Raw genomic sequence first — 18,907 nt, 5'->3', positions numbered from 1 at the left:
TTAAGTTTGGTGACTTATTACTTCAAATTGTTGATGAATATAGTTATCTTGGTATTGTTTTTACACCATCTGGGTCATTTACTAAAGCGATGATAAAACTTAAGGAAAAAGGCTTCTAAAGCATTTTCAAAATTAGAAATAATTTATATAATTCTTCTGTTAAATGTAGTTTCCAATTATTTTACTCACTTATTCAACCAATTCTAGCATATGGATGTGAGGTTTGGGCACCTTATATGCTAAAGAACTTAAAGGATGATAATTTTATTCAATTATGTGATAAATTACCTAGTGAAATTCTTCATGTTAAAGTATGTAAGCTTATTTTAGGTGTCCACCGAAAGACTACAAATCATGCTGTAAGGGGTGACTTAGGTAGTTTTCCTCTTTTGATTTTTATGCTTAACCTTTCGGTTAAATACTGGTGGCATTTGAATGATTTATGTATGCAAAATAGTTATAGTAACAAACTAGTTATTGATGCTCTTGTTGAAAACAGAAAACTGTCTAATAATAGCAACAGTTTTACATGGTCACTTGGTATTAAAAAGGTTCTTTCTGTTATCAATAGGGATGATATTTGGGACAAACCCAATGCGTGTAGTTCATCTAGTATTTCTAAAACTATTACCACTGGTCTAGAACTTTTATATAATACTCAGTGGAAATTTGTTACTTCAAATTCTCAACCTAAACTGAGGACTTATTGTACTTTTAAACAACAATTTTGTAAAGAAAATTATACTGTTATGTTTAATCGTAAACGTAGATTAGCATTCACTAACCTTAGAATTAGTTGCCATTCTCTTAGAATTGAGTCAGGTCGACATACCTCGCCAAAAACTTTAATTGAAGACAGACTTTGTGTTCATTGTGACGCAAATAAGATTGAAGATGAATATCATTTTGTTATGGAGTTCCTTTCTGACATGAATAATATGTTACAATGTTATATGTTATAATATGATATGTCATTGAATGACATATTCTTGTTGATTATGCTTCAGATTATGATGTTCTGAAAGTAGTAACCAATTTCGTTCAATCATGTTTTGATGTTAGATCTGGTAAAGTATGAGTATTTCTTGAGATATTTACTTCTTATAGTTTATATAGGTCTATTGTACAAGTTTGTGTTACTGTCTTAATTGTTGATTATACCATAATGTTTGGTGATTGTCAATAAACTCTTCTTCTTCATATATAGATATTTAACATATTCATGTTACAAAAATTATATATCGTATCGTATTCACTTTGGACATTTAAAAATCTTACACTAATTATCACTCACCATTACTCATATAGAGAAAAGTTATATATATGGGAAGGGTAATGTTTTTATCCGGTATTTTACAGTGAAATAATGTTTTGCCTTTTACTCTGTAACTTCTTTGTCACAGACAAATATCACTCATATGATAAATATAATTTTGCCTGTTTTGGATGAATGGCATTTTCTAAAATGTATTGAAATTATTTGATAAGAATATGAAAATGTGTTAATATATAAAAAAAACTATTTCTAAAATGTATACATAAATTATTGCAAAACCAAGTATTTGTCCAGGTATTTACTACTATATTCAATATTTGCAAGTATTTCCCAGTATCAGAGATGCTGCCTTTCCTTCTCATGTCTGAATTCCTTCTTTTATTAAGTCAAAATGTCCGTACTTTTAATTATCTTTAGCTCATTTTTGAGACTTTTTATCCAAATTTACACATTGTTACAAGCTATTCCTATAGCATGCACTCTCAGAAAAAAGGTGCTACTTAGAACCTTTTTTGTCCTGTATGTAGAACCCTAAGCAGTAATAAGGTTCTAAAAAGAACCTTAAAACTAGGTACTAAAATCCATTGGGTGTCAATTGGGTTCTTTCAACTTCTTTGTAGAACCAAAAAAGGTTCTGTAGCCAAGAAAAGGGTTCTTTGTAGAACCTTAAGCTTGAAGAACCCTTAAGGAATCTTAAAGAAAGAACCCTCAAAGGGTTCTTAGTAGAACAGAAAAAAAGTTTTTTTTATCCAAGAAAATTATTTTTAGTACCAAAAGGGTTAACACTACGTTTTACTTTTCTTAACTTTGTGACGAGTCCCTGAATGAATGAATTATTTAGAATATCCCCCGGCCTATTTAAATCTTTAAGGTTCTTTATAGAACCTATTTAAATCTTTAAGGTTCTTTATAGAACGTTTTAAGGTTCTTTTAGAACCTTATTACTGCTTAGGGTTCTACATACAGGACAAAAAAGGTTCTAAGTAGCACCTGTTTTTTTCTGAGAGTGTGTGTAAATAATTTTTTGTTATGTTGAATCTTTGTTTTCCATATACCATGTATACATTTCCTAAAAGCTCTTTTGTTACTTTTGACGAGATGGTGCCGGTGGTAATACTAATTCAAAAACTGCTCAATATAAGTAGTTATAAGTGACCCTTCCTGCATTCTTATACTGTAATTAAAACATTAAAAAAATATGAAGCTACCGGTATTGAGGATGAAAGGCTTTTTTAAAATACTTATTCAATTGAATATGTCGGTCAGCAGACAACAGTGTGAGACAAGAAATATTATTGCCCAATACGCACTGTATACAATATGGAATGTCATAACTTCATGCATCTTGATCTACATACTATATACATGTAGTAGATATAAATAGCGTTTGAATTACGCGGCCCTGTGGTGAACCTGGCTAGGGGTCAAAGGCTAATGTAAATTTCCCTTTTCATGTGATGAAAGAAATAACGTTTGAAAATATAACATGTATGCCTATAATCCCTACAAAAAATATTGGGCAAAAGAACATCTGTAAGTATATTGCACTGTGTTTTTCTAATATTGGGAGTTTTACTATTGATGATAAATCAAATGGCACAGACAATCTGAAGAAAATAATATTAGACTAGACTTATAGTACTGTTTTGTATTCATGAATTTCATATAGGTCTTACTTAGTTATGTGTAGGTCAAGAGTAAATAATATATGTTGTTGCTCTTCTGGGCCAATTTTTTAACTTGTTGTTGACCACCATTTTTCAACTGGCTCTCATCAAATGATCCCCGGGAATTGATCCCTTCAATCAATTAATTTCGCGTCCACTCCTCAATTTCTGGGATCAGTCCATATTTTTTCCCTCTATTATCATATTTAATTTTAAGGTTAGGCCTAATGTTGATAAACAAGTTAAATTTTCATCATGAATCACTTGCAAGTATTTTTGTAGAACTTTAAAAGAGTCTAACCCTTGGCCTTCATAATCTTAAATATAAAAATAAGGGCCTCATCATTTTCCTGTTAGATACTGAAAACTGCTAGCACTGTCAATATCACATGGAAACTGCAGTATTTTTTTTTCATTTAGCAAAAAAATAAATAAATGTTGGGACATGAAACAAATTGTCAAATTATGTGGCCTCACCAAACACAGCCCCCCCAATTTCTGATAATCCAAAAAGTACTTTTCTTCAAATATTTCCTCCTAAAACTTTCCATGGCTTTTTGAAAAAAAAAATCCAAATTTCGTCAACTTTTATATTTTGACCTCATTGTCCCCACTCCGACGGAAAGACCTAGCTCATTTTGATAAAATGTTTCCCGTGACTCTCACACCCCCTCCTAAACCTGTCAAATCCTTCCATTTGTTCACCATAAAGAACTTTGGGAATAGGACTCGCTAAATATTTTAACCGGCGAGGTAGGTACCAGGGAATAATCACACGGCTTGGTAGATGCGTCTTGGTTCACTCGTCTCGACTAGTCCCTCAGATTGGTATTCGGTTCATCGTCTCTTCATCATAGGCGTGAGTAGGGGCGCTAAATAAAGTTCTTCATAGAACCAGAGGTTCAACCAGGGACTTATTTAGGCTTTTAGAATCAGCCAAGCACGAGTATTAACACACAAACATGAAGACAATCAAAACCCAATTTACTGTTAATTAAGTTATATTTATTACTTACTACATCTTCTTCATTCGGTATGAAACTTTATATTAAAACTAACAAGAGAACTAGGAGTAGAACAAACTCCATTATCCAGTAATAATTAGCTAGAATTGTACTCGCTCTAAACTAAGAAGTTGTGTTCAAATCTTGACGCACACGGAGAGTTTATGGAGAGATGTTAACCATCTGAGTGAATGCCACAGACTACAATTCATTCTCAGTTTGCGTCGTCCACAAAACCTCTCTTTACAAAAGACCATTGTGACGTTTAACGATAGTCTAATCGAAATGATACGAGAGAGTGATCTCACTCGAGGTGAATGACACCATAGTTTTGAATAAATAAATAAATTAAAATAGAAGGCACGGGCTATAAAATAATATATCGCCACAACATACGCCCTCCCTAAAAGTTTTGGCACCTGACAAAAGTAAATTTATTGAACACCAAATTTGTTCTACTTTCCAGTTCATAATTGAATTGCAAATTTCATTTATGTTTATACAATCATTGACTGTCCCTGATAACAATTCAGGACATTTTTATAATTTATTGATTATTAAACAAAATTTTATGAAGGTATATCCATGCGATATAAATCCTCTTATCCTCGTCAGTGTATCCTCGTTGTGTGATGATTTCAATATGCGAAGATAATATAAAGTTCTTTATAAAAAGCAGCGTACAGCTTTGTTTTGCTGTTTGAAATACAGTGTTTAAATGTTCAACATAATAATAGTTATCGTAGATCAAATTAGCGTAGAAAATCGTTCTTCATCATAATTGTAAGTTCTTCTTCGCTTAAATTGTTTCCTTGTTACGAAATGTAATTCTTCAATGCCTTGTCGTATCTGCATCTGTGGAACTCCTGATACCGAATTGACCCGAAAATTTACATGTCTAATTTTCAGGTAATTTCGGTTTCACGGAAAAAGTCAATGACTACATTGTATTTACATTACACAAACATTCCCTTACATACCCTTTCACGTACTTAGGCAAAACTCTTCTCCGGGGTTCCAAAATGATTACATCGAGATGGGAATGTTTCTTTTGAGGATTTTCTCTGACTGATTTCCTTCAATATCGCAATACATTGTAACACGCACAAGTACATATCGCGAAATACAATAATATACCTTACTTTAATTGAATCAAAATAAAATGATGGTGGCATCAACATTACAATTCTACATTTCTTAATTTCTTAAATGTTTCATTACTTTATTACCTACAAACAATTTGTTCCAATAGTGTACAAATCCACAACATACGCGCCAACCAAATATACATTCGGGTTCATTGTCATTATAATTCAAAATACATTATTTTCTGATAATCCAATTCCACACAACTACAATTGTGACAAACTTTCAAATTACAATAATTCAGAATCAATTCAACATATAATATAATTTCTACATTTATCAAATGCCAAATATATTTGTTTTAATTTTGACGTCCTTTGACTTTTATATTAGTCATTCATAAATTTGTAAATGCACAAAAATCTTTAGAAGTATTCTTTGATAATTACAAATCACATAATAATTATAATATTATGCCTAATTTCACATTTTTAAAGACATTATATTTTTCATACAGCCTTTTGATCGAGTTGCTTACAACTGATCTAACAATGATACTGATTCCATAGTCTGGCCTTTACAGTTTACCAGTAATTTTGACAGGGTTGGTCTTCAGAGACTCAAGAGCAGCTGCGTTCAAGTTTGTCTCTGGTTCCCAAGTGTTTCTTGATTTTGGAAAATCCCGCCACTTAATGAGATATTCTAGACGCCCATTTCTATAGCGTCGTCCTCTGATAATATGCTCAATCACATATTCAGGAGTTTTATCCTGAACTGGTGGCAGACCTAGGATGATTGGAACCTTTGTTTTCTCAGATTCTTGTGTGGCCAAAAGAGGAAGAAAAGAGTCCTCAGGACAATTGTCCGGAACAAGTCCTGGAATTGGATCTCTTTGTTCTAAATCTGTTGGTTCAGTATCATTGTTTGGTCGGACATACCTATCATATGCAAATTTCATACGATTGACGTGGATTGGTGTAGTAATCAATTTGTTGTTTTCTAGATTACGTACACGGAAATTGACTGGACCTGTTTGTTCAACAAGCAGGTATGGACCCGACCAGAATTTCTGAAGTTTGCGTGAAAGTCCTTGCTGCAATGCAGGAATATATACCCATACTGAGTCTCCAACTTGATAAGGAACTTCCGTTGCACTCTCATCGAAACGTTCTTTCATCTTGTTTTGATTTTGTTCTGCGTGACGTTGTGAGATCTTCCTCGCAATTTCTAATTGAGAGATTAGATGATGAATGTGCTCTCTGAGATTCTGTTCTGCATAATTGCAGTCTGACGTGAGCGTTACATCTAAAGGAAGTCTCGCTTCTCTACCATACAAAAGAAAGAACGGACTGAATCCAACGGAGTTTTCAGCAGGAGTTGTACGGTACGCAAACTGTATGGCTGTGATATATTGATCCCAATCAGTATGGAAATCATTTACATAGTGTGAAATGGTGTCTAAAATTACAGCATTGTACCGCTCTTGTATCGCGTTGCATTGTGGGTGATAACTTGAGGTATTCAATTTCTGTGTTCGCATGATTCGACACACTTCCAAAACGATCTTGCTTAGAAAATTTGTTCCTCTATCGCTTAATAACGTTTCTGGACAACCGTGGACACATATGACATTATCGTAAAATGCTCTTGCTATTGTTGAAGCATTTGTTACTTTCAAAGGTACCAAAATGGGCCACCTGGTGCAGTGATCCGTAAAGCAAAGAACATAACGGTTGCCAGAGGTTGTAATTGGTAAAGGTCCTAAAATATCAACACTAACGCGTTGGAAAGCACCTGGTACTTTCATGATTTGCATTGGGGCGATAACTTTGTGCCTATGCGTTTTGCGTTGAGAACAGGATATGCAAGATCTAACCCAGTTATCTACATCACGATACATCCCTTTCCAGAAGTACCGCTGACGAATTTTGCTGTAAGTTCTTTGAAATCCAAAATGTGCAGCTAACACGTGATCATGGCAGTTGTTCAGAACTGTATCAACAAAAGTGATTGGAACATACAACTGATAAGTATTCCTTTCTGGCATGTGCCTCTTTGCTGGAGTATGCCAAATGTGATATAATAATCCTTCATGGACATAATATTGATCAGCCTGCAACAACAGATTTCTAGCTTTAAGAGCATCATCTGGCAATTTGTCGTGCTCTAGAAAATTCAACATAGAACTAGCAAAAGTATCGGTCAGCAGTGCATCTTTAAACCCTTGTAAATTGATTTCAGCTGGAAGAGTCGGTACATCTTTGTTTTCCACCTTTTTGTCATTCCCAACACGTTTACCATATTGATAACGTATATTTTTGACAACATTCACTTCATCCACTGAATTACTAGAGTTTTCTACAGTTTTAGTACTAGATGTGTCACTTTCAGCGGTTTGCTGCACTGCGATACCTAATCGTGCCGCGTCTAAGGCATTACGGAATGTCTTAGGTTCTTTGGAAAACACAAATCCCCGCAAAGAAGGCAATAGACCTCTGACAAAAATTGACATTTGCTCGGAATCTGTTTTACCAACTTGTCTGCACCAGCGCATAATATCTGACGCGTATACGTCCAAAGTTTCATTGGTGAGTTGTTTACGCGACAGCAATTTTGATTCAATTCCCCAACGCCACGAATCACCCTCAAAATTCTCCTTAAGAAGAGCCTTAATCTTATCAACCGTATCCTTGTCGCTTTCGGGTATTGACTCAAGAAAGACGCTAGCATTGCCCTCAATTTTAATTGTCAGAGCCAATGCTGCTTTTGGCGCAGTATAATCTCGAAGTGCAGCATAATTTGAAAATTTGGTAATGAAAGAATCTAAATCATCTTCAGGATCTCCTGAATATTTGATTTTTAAATCGTACATGTCGTATTTAGTAGCCATGTTTAAATCAAAATCTAATATTTCATCATCAGAACTACTATCAGATGTATTAGAAATTTCTTCAGAGCTATCATTCAACTTTTCTTCTAATTTAATTTCATCATCGCCAGAAGCCATGGATGTTTACAAAATTTAAATCCATCTCAATATTTGTCATCAAAATAAGTTGATAAATTGACTCGCTTTAACAAAGCAAAATTATTTAGAATATTTTCAAAGTCAACTTATTACTTTACATCAACAAAGTTTTGCAAATAACCTATATACAAGTTTCCACTATCTATTTACATGCCATTAATTCACTGACCAAATAATTCATATTAGCAATCATAGTAAACTACAAACATGATGACCATCAATGAACCCGGTTGACTGACAAAGAAAGCCAATTCAATTGAATGAGTATACTGTGCGCGAATTTTAAATACATGCCACGCCACAGTTTATGACGGCTGAATGAACAATCAAACACAATACAAAGCCAAGCTTATAAGGACTGACCAAAGAAAGCAAGCTTCAATTCAATGAATACAATTGTACACTCCATTGATTACACATAAATGCAAACCCGTCACATACACAGCTGGTATCGATTGGCAGCCAACGCCCATTTCTAGCGCAAAATTACTCAACTCGCGAAATTTTGAAATGAAATAGGCCTACCTACTACGTGCCTAGACTATAGATTTACACACAATATATGTTGATGCCACCAAAATAAAACTTACCACCATCATTTTAACTTACCAAAATAAAATTTGAAACAAAAATGGTAAGGGTAGCCCGTAGCATCACTCAGAAACTCCGCTGACGTCTTCGGCCGTCGATGAACAAGATGTATTAATATATTGGGTAAAAATTGTCTCTTGTAAGTGTGATCTTTAAAATAACATTGATATAAAAATATCAAAACGCCTTGGCTTTCTCCACCATTTCTAATAAAGAACTTTGGGAATAGGACTCGCTAAATATTTTAACCGGCGAGGTAGGTACCAGGGAATAATCACACGGCTTGGTAGATGCGTCTTGGTTCACTCGTCTCGACTAGTCCCTCAGATTGGTATTCGGTTCATCGTCTCTTCATCATAGGCGTGAGTAGGGGCGCTAAATAAAGTTCTTCATAGAACCAGAGGTTCAACCAGGGACTTATTTAGGCTTTTAGAATCAGCCAAGCACAGTATTAACACACAAACATGAAGACAATCAAAACCCAATTTACTGTTAATTAAGTTATATTTATTACTTACTACATCTTCTTCATTCGGTATGAAACTTTATATTAAAACTAACAAGAGAACTAGGAGTAGAACAAACTCCATTATCCAGTAATAATTAGCGAGAATTGTACTCGCTCTAAACTAAGAAGTTGTGTTCAAATCTTGACGCACACGGAGAGTTTATGGAGAGATGTTAACCATCTGAGTGAATGCCACAGACTACAATTCATTCTCAGTTTGCGTCGTCCACAAAACCTCTCTTTACAAAAAGACCATTGTGACGTTTAACGATAGTCTAATCGAAATGATACGAGAGAGTGATCTCACTCGAGGTGAATGACACCATAGTTTTGAATAAATAAATAAATTAAAATAGAAGGCACGGGCTATAAAATAATATATCGCCACAACATATCCCAATGTGTTATTTTAAAAGGCTTATTTCTAGCTCTATGATTACATTCTTGTTAAACTTCTCCTCCTACCCCTCATACAGCCCTCCAACCACCACCCAATGCAGATGCACCCATGTCAATGCATATGGGCTTATCCCCAAAGTATTCTTGGGCGGAGTCATCTTCCACAGCATGGGCACATTATCATTTTTACTGTAGTGGGGTACTGGGGGTGATTTATGTTTGTATGTCTGTGCAAGTGCCTGTTCATATATTGGTGAGGATGATCAAATCCACAGCCTATTCCCCACATCAAAATGTAGATTTTTGTTTGCATCAGTAGAAAAATTATTATCATTGACCCTATGAATGCTATGTGAAAGTGAAGACCTGAGCGCAAGTAGACTGTAAGTACAAAAATGATATATCAATCAATATTATAGACATTTACTTGGTTGATATACAAAATGATTCTTCTTGCCTATTCGCCACTTGCACGGTTCCGCCATTATGCACTATGTGCGGGAGAGCCTCGAACTGGCAGCATACATGAATGGGAATTGAACCAGTCATATAACATTCTGTGTAAGGTTACGTAATTCTTCCTTTCATGTATGCTGCCAGTTCGAGGCTCTCCCGCATATAGTGCATAATGGCGGAACCGTGCAAGTGGCGAATACCCATGTACCTGAGAAGTATCAATGTAAAGCAGTATTCAGACTTTTTATTGTACGTACAATATTGTATGCAACATATCTACGTTGTTTAATCTATTGCCATTCTATTTCCAGTAATGTTTAAGTTCTAACGAATGTTTGATGACGTAAAATCGATAATATATTTCTACTAGATATTACATGTAACATATTATCGATTTTTCGTCATCAAACATTCGTTAGAACTTAAACATTACTGGAAATAGAATGGCAATAGATTAAATAACGTAGATATGTTGCATACAATATTGTACGTACAATACTCGGAGTCTGTGGAGCGCTTCATGGCTTTTTTGCGATTTCCAAATTAGTTTAGATAAAACAGTTTAAACAATCATATCTCAAGTTTAACTTTTCTTATTTCTAACCAACTTGAAATTGCTTACCGAGAGGAAGCTTTCTTCAAGTATTCTCTTGGACGTCTTCAGCCCCAATATCTCAAGATGCCAATAGGCCTATGAATTAAAGATGTGTTGTTTGAATTGGAATGTGCATGATGAGTGATTCTTAATGTTCTGTTAAAATTGCTTGCTCCTCCCTTTCATTATACCAAAAAATCCTTACTGCCCTTTTTAACATGCTGAAAATTTTTGCCACGCCCCTGCCAAAAAATCGTTGCCCTTTGTTTACACATGTTAGATTTTGGGAACCCCAATTTAAAACCTGAAATTATCATGTGATGTGAGTGCATCAAAAGAACATTTTGCATATTTGAGCATTTCATGATATGTTTTACACGGCTTTTAGGGTTAATATCGAAATGGTGCCAAATATCTGTGCCAAAAATCGCTCGCCTCCCCTTTTAGCCTGCCACTTTTCACCATTCTATGGGTATACATAATTATTGAACCACCCCTAAATGCAAGTGCACTGTGCACATTATTTTGGGCATAAAAGGAGAAATCGTACCATCCTGTAAATTAAAGGTGGGTAACCTGATTGACAATCTCATCCCCCACTATCAAAATGCTGATTTTGGTATCAGATCTAGATGAAAGCTCATATTTTCTCATAAACTTATTGGAATTTGGCGTTCCAAATTGGTATATTTCGAAGAAATCGTCAAAAACTGCAGAATTAGTCTCAAATATGGTATACCACATTTGAGACTAATTAGGCAGTTTTTGATGATATCTTCGGAAATACACTGAGTTGGAACTTCTAACTTTAATATGTTTATGTGGAAAATAGGGCCTTTCACTTGAAATCAATATATTACATGATCATGATGATTATCATTTAAAATAAAAACACTGTAGACTACCAATATCACGCTGTATAAATGTCAGTAATTCCATTAGGAATTAGTCACATTTACAAAAAACATTTACATGTTCCTTTTGCATGAGTGCTTGGAAGGGATGACATTTTATGTTATACATAAGTTTTTGATTAGAATTTTTTATATATTTAAATATAGGCCTATCAGGTCACCTTCCTTTAATTGTCAGGTCAATCAGGAGATATTGGTCAAATCAATACTTTGATGTAAACACATCATAGCAAACATGACAAACTTTATTGTGGAAGACCTAAATATTTCCATCAAAATGACGCGTTTGAATAACACCCCCCATTTTCCTCGCCAATTCATCTGTGAACATTTGATGAGTGCATAAAACCTGTATGGTATTTTGAGGGCAGTGAATGTGACACACGACCAACACACGACTGGGGCTATATAAATACTATCAATATTTCCCAATGGGACATTTACTCTAGGTCAAGACACTGGCTTGATTTTTATATTCCACAACTGACTAAACTGAACTCATTGACTGACTCATTGACTGGAAAGTAATTGTAGTATAGATTTGAAAATAGCTATGAAGTTAAGAAATGTAAATCAGTGTAAACATTGACTATATAGACAACATGCTCCTACTTTTCAAATTGATAAATATGATATTTACAAACGCTATATTACAAAAATACTAAACACCGAGCTGAAATTTAAAAGGACATTTCAATTAAAATTGATGCAATTTTGGATTCACTACAGCTATATTTGACACCAAGGAAATACCAATAAGACAGCGTTCAAACTTTGACTTACATTTGGCGGACAAATGTGTGAAACAAAATGGGGTGAAAACAATAATTCTTGATTGTTTGTATGTTTCCAAAGATAAAATAGCATCTAGTTTCAGATTTTGGCACTTAAACCTCCCTATTTTTGTAAATATTTTTGAGGAAAAAAAATCAATATTTTGTCCGATTTTGGCCGAAAATTGCCGTTTTAGGTTGACAAAAATTTTGACTTGCTAATTTCCTGTGAGTGTATGAACATGAACACTATCAAATAGTGCCTAATTTTTTTATGCTAATTGGGTAACAACGGTACAATTTTAAAAGCATTGAATGGGATCCATATATTTCTATATTTTCGTAGCAGGAGTAGAAACTCAAAGGTTCGGGTGACAATTGATTTGGAAAAAAGTATGATATTCGCCTCATTTTCTATTTGAAAAGGCCATATCTCCACAATGGTATGAGCTATAGGGATGTTTTAAGTGTCATTTTGCTCAGTATATTTTTCAATAGTTAAATGGTGATATAACATTTAAGTAAGCTAGATTTACAGAAAAGAAAATAACTTGCAGTATGCTACCCCAACCCTAAGAATTGTGAGGGCATAAAAAAATTAATGGATTTTTGCTACCAAAACTTGCAGTTCACTAGACCTTCCTTTAAAATCATTACAACCACTTGACCTTAGAGTAGTCTATACTGTGTATGTATAGGCCTAGTGGTAATGGAAATGTAACTGTGTAGCAATATACTAAAATTTCACATTACAATACATTAAACACAATATTGAACACAATTCAATAAACAGACACATTATGGAGGAAAATGCTGGAAGGTGTATGGCAGCTCTTCCGTTGATATTATAAGTTACCAAACAATGAAATTTGAAACCTAAATAAAAATGCAAGACAACAACCAATTTGAGACAATGATGATGCTCAATGAGGACAAATTAACTGAGTTTTATATTCAATAACCATAACTTAACATGAGACAATGGTGCTCAATCAGGACAAATTAATTCTATTTTCAATACATATTACAAGTGAATCATTCCCCTTGCTCGTGTCAGATTATGTCAAATAATGCGTCTGCTGGCCCCATGGATAACACTGTTCTGTTTGTGCGTGCACAACCTATAGATAAGAAGTTTTATGGGGCAGAAAAGATCTATTTGCTATAGTAATTTTATATTAGCCTGACACCTCTTGCATATTGAGATAGGTAGGATATAATGTGATCAGATGGGCACAAGGATCCTCTCAGTAATAAGTGCTATCCCTTCATGCATTGCAGTGGATCTAAAAAAACTGAAAATAACTAATAAGAGCACTCAGATATTGGGGCATGTGGATAGCTTCTGAATATTTATTTAAAGCATTGAGCTTCTGTATTAAGGTGGCTGTGTACTCTCAGACATGCATGGAGTAAAAGTGCTATAACTTTGTAATTATTCACGCAAGACATATAAAAGTATATTTTTTTTTTTATAAAGGCAGGACATCAATGAATATCAAAATAAATACAGATTTGGTGTAAAAAAAAAGGTACATCATAACAAAAAACACTCTTCCCAAACATTTTTGTTTTGTTTTTTCTTAATCTTGGGGCACAGTATTCCAAAAACTGTTTTTTTAGTTTTTTGATATTGTCCTTATTTTTTTTCTAAGTAAACACTATCCACTTGAAGTATGCATGTCTATTATAATGCTGCAATTTAATCTTTGTAAAGAAAATCTGATGTTGAAACAAAACGAGTTTATATGTTTCCTCATTCCTTTCTCAACAACACAATCATGTGTTCATCACGTCTTGTTTGTAGGCCTACTTTATGATATTGAAACTGAAGAGATTATTCATCATTCCTCCTAAATTGACCGGGTAAATTGATCAAGTAAAAATCCCATTGAAATGTTTGTGAAATGGGCAAAGCAGTGCACATTGCGAATATATAGAATCATGACCATGCCCATATGTAGCCCAGCTTGCTTGCGTAATGTTCCCAGCAAACACAAAAACGTTTTAAAAACGTTTTAAATGAGTTATATTTTGGCTTTTGGTTTAGGTAAGAACGTTTTAATAACATTAAAATGTCGGGTTATATAAAGGTCATGATAACGTTTTAAAACGTTTTGTATGAAAACACACTGCAACAATATTTTTTAAATGTTTTCAAAAAATGTTATTGTAAACTATTTTTGCAAACATTTTTGCCAAATGTTGTGTCAATACTTAAATAACATTATGTTAAAATATTTGAACCCAGCAAACACAGAAATGTTCTTAAAATGTTTTTTTCAAAACCTTTTGATAACATTTAAATGTCGGGTTATATAAAGGTCATGAAAACGTTTTTAAAACGTTATTGAAAATGTTTTGGGCAAACATTTTTCGCAAAATATTTTTTAAACCCCAAAATAACATTCTGTTTAGAATGTTTTGTATCAAGTTCTCAAGAATGTTTTTGGAATGTTATTAAAACGTTTTTATACCCTTTATATAACCCGACATTTAAATGTTTTCTGTAAAACATTTTTGTTTGCTGAGCAGTAGATTATCAAAAATGTTTTTAATGTTATGAAAACGTTTTATACTCTTAATATACCCTTTATATAACCCGACATTTAAACGTTTTCTGACAACCTTTTATAACCTTTTGCGAATGATGTCGAAAACGTTTTGTGTTTGCTGGGTTATGCCTTATTTGGCAGGTTAATTCGCTGTTCCCATCAACAATGTAATCCATTCTCCTCTGTCTTCACTTACAGGGAACATTTAGGAATTACTGGAATAATGGGAATTACACCCTGTCATGGGGCCTCTTATGCCCTACAACAAGTTAAAACTGCATTTCTAAAAGGTTTCAGTGTTAGATGAAAATTGGTCAGTGCATCGTGATCGTGGTATGATAAAATTCCTTCTATAATCTGTGGATAAATGTTTATAATCTGTGAGTTAATGGTACCAGTACATTGTATTGTTATCATGGTTATCACCCATTTGCTGTTTTCTGTAATCATGGTGATCTTGAATGAGAAATACTAGCTAGTACTAACAAGGTAAGACTGATCATAGTTTAATTAATTTAATTCTATTTAGTGATAGTTACAGGACTATTCATGGGTATTGGAATAATTCTGGTAGACCCTGCGCACAAGTATAACCCTAACCCTAAGCAACCCAATTATAACCCTAACCCTAATCCTCACCGTTTATAAACCTAACCCTAATCCTAACCCTAATTTTAATTTAAATTATAAGGCATTACTCGTTGACTGCCGATAAAACGCCCAATAAAGACCGCGCCGGCCAGTTAAAGTACATGCCCTATCACACCACTCCACACCATACATAAATTCTCCCAGTCACATTTCCCAAATATGAAATTAAAAAAAGTCAAGTTTTAATTTACTTCTTTTAAAGTTTGGCAGAGGCGGGGTTCGAACTCACGGCGCAACGCTTAGTACTCTATGAGCCTAGCGCCTTAGACCACTCGGCCATTTGTCTTGTTGTTATTCATTTGAAACTTATTTAAAAATATAATCGCTACCACGTGACAAGCAAAGACAGAAAACGTATTATATTTTGGAATTTTATCATTAATGTGTATTATAATAGAGCTACCATTATTTATATTGTTGAATTCTCAAGCGCATCATTTCGAATTGGGTTTTTATTCCTAAAGCCCGATACTGACTCCTCCTGTACATTTTAATTTCATCGCGGGATGCTGAGATGTTTGAAAAGCATCGCAGCATCGCATACCGCTGCGAAGTGGAGTCAGGATCGGGCTTAATTCGAACCACCAGCATCCATGGTTCGATGTAGAGAGTCTTTCCTATTCAGAGGAAATATTGCAATTACACACCTTATTGCCTTTTAACAATAACCAATGACACTAGCACGTAATTCCAGTCAAGCACCAATCTTTAATCCTATTGTTGAAGAGGATAATAAGCTTATACTTATGTATAGCATTCGTAAAAAAGCTTAAGTCTTTGTTTGCTTTGGTTAAGTCCTGTTCAAGTGGTGGATTAACCAACAATTAACAATGAGAGTACATTCCTGAACCTCGTTCAGTTAGCGATGATTTGAAGTGACCGCCAATTATGACCATTTGATATTTAATAGGGGCCTACCAGCAATGTGGAAAAAAGAAATAATGTAGTGCCAAAATAATGTACCCTTTTACGGAAGGAGCAAAGTTTAACAAGTTACAACTCCGCTTCTGCAGTACGAATGTCAGCGGCGAATGTCAGGTTATTATTTCCCAGTCTTGAAAAAATTGCAGGCAGAGGTGGGAATCGATCTCGGTACCTCCCGGTTAAAAAGCACTGTGCAAAACCACTAAGCCAACTAAATATCTGTCGTGAGATGCTTGACATTAATCTTTGATATTGCTGAATGGAACAAATCGCGGAATTAAATCAGTAATAAAAGAAGTAGATTCTTATTTAGCGGCCAAATTGGATAAAAGGGGAAATATTTGTCCCTGCTCTAAAGAAAATATAGGTCAGAAAATTATCAAATAAATTTAAATTAAAAATTGAGACTTTATATTTATTTATTTCACAAGGCGGCATTTTCACAGACAAACACTGTATACGCTAAAAACTCGACCCTCATTACTAGATGATGGCATAGCTCAGTGTTAGAGCATCAGACTGGTAATGTCAATATCGTTGGTTCGAATCCGCCTGCCAGCAATGGTTATTATGGTTTTAATGCTACGCTACAATTTGTTCAATTTTTTTTCATTTATTTATTTATTCATTCATTCATTCATTCATTCATTCATTCATTCATTCATTCATTCATTCATTCATTCATTCATTCATTCATTCATTCATTCATTCATTATTTGAAAGGGGTATTTGAGCAATTTGAAGTTTTTACCCCCGTATAATCCTATGGGGTCATTTTGAACCCACCCCTCCCAAATTGCCAAAACCTATGAGTTTAAATCATACATAATGATCAGTACGTCAATCATGAGTGAACACCGGTTGGTCACTGCATTTATTTGGGAATGGGTAGGCACTGCAGCTTGATTCACCATCCACAACATGATAATGTGTGCACATGCTACATTATATACACTTGTAGGCCTATGTTGTTGTTGGTGTATAAGTAATGGGCCTTGCAATTGAAATGCCTCAAGCTTTTAATCCGATATGCAAATTAGCTATTTGTTTTCATGAATTGGAAGACATTCTTTGATCAGTGTTGATGTATTACTGAGCTCAATGATCTGAAATTACTGGAGTGTGAGGTCAGCATAGTATCTACTCTCTGATAGTATTTTATTAACAGGAAGTATAGAGGCCCTGCATGAAATTATCGATTGGCTCCAAACAAAGGATTTGAGCCGGTGTCCTTCACCGTAGTTATGGCGGAGTGCAGTCCATTCAATCAAATGTTGTCATCAACCTATTTGATTGCAATCATGCTTTTGTTGAATGCATTTGAGTAGTCCGCCATATTTACGGGATGATATGTCACATGCAAGGCCTCTATTCTCCAAATTCATTTCCTAATGTATGTGAGAATGATACAATAATGACATGAGGAACATAGTCATTGATGCATCAGTTTTAAAATAGACTAGGCGGTTACCATATTTGGCGGTTCTCGGCTGGGCGCGATTACCAGGCTGATGGTGACATGTCCATATGACAGTTTTACTAATTTGACCTCAGATGACCCCTGGCGACCCCAAAATGACCTTCCAAAAATTGGCTCTAAATGTTGACTGTACCAACCAAGTTTCATGCCCATACGACAGTTTTTAGTAATGATGACCCCTGGGTGACCTTGGATGACCCCAAAATGATCTAAACTTATAACTCTAAATGTTGACTGTACCCACCAAGTTTCATGCCCATATATGAGTTTTACTAATTTGACCTCAGATGACCCGTGGTGACCTTGGATGACCCCAAAATGACCTTCAAAAATGTGGTTTTAAATGTTGACTGTACCTACCAAGTTTCATGCCCATACGACACTTTTTAGTAATTTGACCTCAGATGACCCCTGGGAGCGGACCCCGGTGTCAGATGCCTTTAAAACGAACATAAACATCTTCTTGACAGGACAGAACTACACCCACCCACCGAGTTTGAGCCCCGTACGACCTAGTTTCATGCCCATATGACAGTTTTAGTCATTTTACCTCAAATGACCCCTGGGAGGGGCCCGGGTCGGATGACTTAACGAACATGAACATCTTCTTGCCAGGACAGAACTACACCCACCCACCCACCGAGTTTGAGTCCCGTACGACCTAGTTTCATGCCCATATGGCAGTTTTTAGTCATTTGACCTCAAATGACCCCTTGGAGGGGGCCCCTGGGTCGGATGACTTAACGAACATAAACTTCTTCTTGCCAGGACAGAACTACACCCACCCACCGAGTTTGAGCCCCGTACGACCTACGACGGCCTCACATTAGCAGTCACAGACAAAACCTAAATCTACAGAATATATCCATTACTCGTCTCGAAAGAGCTCAAAATAAATAACTTAGAACATTTTCTTGATGTCCTTTAACATGTTTCCATAGTTAACCATCGTTAGCCATGGATATCTATGCTGTAGAACTGACCGGTGACTAAGTCCGAT

At 35.0% G+C, this 18,907-nt stretch overlaps 1 protein-coding gene across 1 annotated transcript; it reads right to left on the bottom strand.

Annotated features, from left to right (window-relative positions):
* Positions 1-3,942: 3,942 nt before the first annotated feature.
* Positions 3,943-9,081, bottom strand: LOC140156967 (uncharacterized). Its single transcript, XM_072180013.1, has one exon. The coding sequence runs from the start codon at positions 8,038-8,040 to the stop codon at positions 5,611-5,613; it is 2,430 nt and encodes an 809-aa protein (XP_072036114.1). The 5' UTR covers positions 8,041-9,081; the 3' UTR covers positions 3,943-5,610.
* Positions 9,082-18,907: the final 9,826 nt, after the last annotated feature.

The sequence above is a fragment of the Amphiura filiformis genome, chromosome 7 (assembly GCF_039555335.1).
Source record: "Amphiura filiformis chromosome 7, Afil_fr2py, whole genome shotgun sequence".
NCBI lineage: Eukaryota > Metazoa > Echinodermata > Ophiuroidea > Amphilepidida > Amphiuridae > Amphiura > Amphiura filiformis.
Note: the sequence above shows the minus strand (reverse complement) of the source record. Positions and strands in the feature narration are given on the sequence as shown.

Excerpts from the sequence above, each read along its gene's own strand:
- LOC140156967 (XM_072180013.1), bottom strand. The coding sequence starts at position 8,040 with ATGGCTTCTGGCGATGATGAAATTAAATTAGAAGAAAAGTTGAATGAT.